Source organism: Daktulosphaira vitifoliae, unplaced genomic scaffold, assembly GCF_025091365.1.
Source record: "Daktulosphaira vitifoliae isolate Bord-2020 unplaced genomic scaffold, ASM2509136v1 Scaffold_3, whole genome shotgun sequence".
NCBI classification, from domain to species: domain Eukaryota; kingdom Metazoa; phylum Arthropoda; class Insecta; order Hemiptera; family Phylloxeridae; genus Daktulosphaira; species Daktulosphaira vitifoliae.
In genome coordinates, this window is record NW_026099574.1 from 9,320,089 (window position 1) to 9,323,094 (window position 3,006).

At 33.6% G+C, this 3,006-nt stretch overlaps 1 protein-coding gene across 1 annotated transcript; it reads left to right on the forward strand.

Annotated features, from left to right (window-relative positions):
* The first annotated feature begins 1,576 nt into the window (after nt 1-1,576).
* On the forward strand, nt 1,577-2,999 carry LOC126900408 (uncharacterized). The gene is made up of 2 exons (XM_050676099.1): nt 1,577-1,764; nt 1,962-2,999. The coding sequence occupies exon 2, from the start codon at nt 1,966-1,968 to the stop codon at nt 2,962-2,964; it is 999 nt and encodes a 332-aa protein (XP_050532056.1). The 5' UTR covers nt 1,577-1,764; nt 1,962-1,965; the 3' UTR covers nt 2,965-2,999.
* Nucleotides 3,000-3,006: the final 7 nt, after the last annotated feature.

Below are 3,006 nucleotides of genomic sequence, written 5' to 3' on the forward strand. Positions count from 1 at the left end.
TAAATAAATATCTCTACAAATAATAAAAGTATAAAATTTGTTTTTATATACAGTAAAATTATATCACAAAAATAAAACATTTTTTAACCAGTATAAACCAAAATACAATTTGCTTAACCACGTTATTACGCTGATTTAAAACATGCAATTAGATTAATGTCCATCGCCTTTTTTTGGGATTACTGATTTATAAAAACGAGTATACTAATATATAATAGAAGAAGAAAAAAAACGCTTCTTTGGAAAAACTACTTAGCGTGATCGGATTTTCAAAAATTTTTTTTTTCAAGGAAAGTACTCGTCACGAGAATCCGGGAAAGTTATTTGCGAAGGTCAGAAAATAAATAAATTCATTTATTTAAATGAAAATAAATACATTTATATTTGTAATATAAACTTATACTTTTATTCAGTAGCGGCTCGTGGCTTGGATGACGGGACGATCGTACCCCCTACTAAAATTAATTGTATATTCTTAATTTTACATTTTTATTAGAAATGCAAATTTTTAAATAGTAAAATAGTTATAATACACTTATCGTTTGCGAACATCAAAGTTGTTTCTCTCAGTATAATGCAAGTATGCATCTACTCACGCGAACAGTGTTTGGACGACCGGCAGCGTCGTCCGAGCAATATGCAGAAACGTATATTATAAGTAGGACGCCCAATCGTGTGGGTACGGTCAGGTGCAATCTTAAGTACGGGTTTTGGACGACCGGCTGTGTCGTCCATATGGTAAAATATTAATATATTACTAAATTGGGTAATTTATTTTCAGAATTATCTGGGTGTACGCTCGTCGATGTGGCTTACTATAATTGCATAATCGCTATTATTATTATTAACACGCTTATATTAGTTTCATGTATGTTTTTTGTAACTCTCCACGCGCCACGTGTTCTTAATCTCGCGTATCCCGTCGTTTATGACCTTGAGACTAGACTGTCGTAACGCATTCACCCCAACCGCTCATCACACGCGGACAACACTATTCCTGTATAATTTTATTTTTGGATTTTGTACGCGTACACGCGTGCGTTTCATCAATATTATATGTATGTATATATATAATCAATTTTTTATTGTGACACGGCCCCGTCACTCATGCTACCTTTATCAGCCGTCGCCCTACTATCAGTATTTTTTTTTGATTGACCAATACGCCCGCGTGCCATACGCCTCATGTATATATATTTATATATTGCCTATGCCTATTGCCGCTGCCGCCGTTTATGCCTCAGGTATAGCGTTCCCGCCACGCACTGCCTACCTAAAAAATACCTCGTGTATGACACATTTTCGTACTTTACATGTATATATATATATATATATTCTAATTGCTATTAAAATTTATACATTAACACGCTATATTCTCATTAAGAGATATAAAGTGTATTCAATCCGATTACGGGGGATGATTCCCCGTATCGTCATTTTTCGTCATTACAATAATAAACGAAAAATACTAGTATTTTTGTGTGATAAAATAAGCTTAAAACAATAATGAACGAAACATAATAGTATTATTGTGAAAAAAAATAAACTTTAAACAGTAATAAACGAAAANAATATTCTCGATCGGCCATAAAAAGAATATTCTAGACCCACTACACACTATAAAACGGCGCAACATAATTATAACGATATATATTTTGTGTTTGTAATAATTTGTGATCTCTGCTAAGACACGTTAATTTTTTTGTAAATTTTGCGTATATATTACTGAATAACATCGCGCAAATTGATTTGGATATTGATTAAGTAAGTTCGACTTTATTTCTTTTTATCTTTTGTATGTATTTAATTATTAATTGAACATATTTATATTTATTTTAAAAAAAAATTATCATAGTTCAAATAATACTTATAATAGTAGTATTATAAGTATTATTATAATAATTTTATGTTATTTTTTCATCGTAACCGGTTCGAAATTTATTTATTTAATATTTTTGTAGTAAAATGCCACCGAAAAAATCGAACCTTTCCGCGAGTAGTAGAGAGGCACGGCGCAAACGTGCAAAAAGAAGTTTTCGGTCAGCACAGCAACATGAAGAACATGAAAGACAGCGAACCAGTCGCGAATTACAACTTGGATCATTTGTTCGTCTTGCCTTTGAATATGCACCGGATATTAATTACTCTGCGCATTCTTTAATTTCCATCGGTGAAATGAACAAAGTATGCCAATATTGTCAGGCGTTGAAATTCCCCAATGAAACACCTGGACTGTGTTGCGCATCAGGAAAAGTTGTACTGGAGCCGCTTCCATCTCCGCTGGAACCTTTACAATCACTTCTTGCTGGCCAATCTGATGATTCAAAATTATTTTTGAGCAAGATTCGTAAGTTTAATTCTTGCTTCCAAATGACGTCTTTTAGGGCAACAAAAATTTGTGATCTCACATCCGATGGTAATTACTTCGAATCTACATTTAAGATACAAGGTCAGGTTTATCATCAAATTGGGTCATTGATGCCGATGCCTGATACTGAACCGAAGTTTCTGCAAATCTATTTTATGGGAAATTGTGAAGAACGCGTATCAACCCGCTGTGTTCATAATTTTATTGAACGAGCAGATGAGAGAGCAATTGTGGAATCATTGGAAATTTTTTTAGAAAATCGAAACCAACTTATTCAGTTGTTCAAACGTGTATCGCCACAATTATTAAACGACAACTATCAAATTGTTATTAAGGCTGATAGAGTACCATCAGGAGAGCATGCTGGAAGGTTCAACGCGCCCACCGTAGACGAAGTAGCAGTTATTATGGCCGGTGATCCAGCTGACAGCCGAGCCATCAAAATTACACGTCGAGACAACACCATAAGCATAATTTCAGACACTCACCGTTCCTACGATGCACTACAATATCCGCTGATATTTTGGGCAGGACAGGATGAATATCACATTAATATTAAACAGCGTAATTCAACTACTGGTAAAATATCAAATTAAATATTTTTTGCCTATTTTTTATTTTTATTTTATGGTATTAAT

Bases quoted from the DNA above. Each gene is read 5' to 3' on its own strand.
- LOC126900408 (XM_050676099.1), top strand. From the start codon at position 1,966: ATGCCACCGAAAAAATCGAACCTTTCCGCGAGTAGTAGAGAGGCACGG.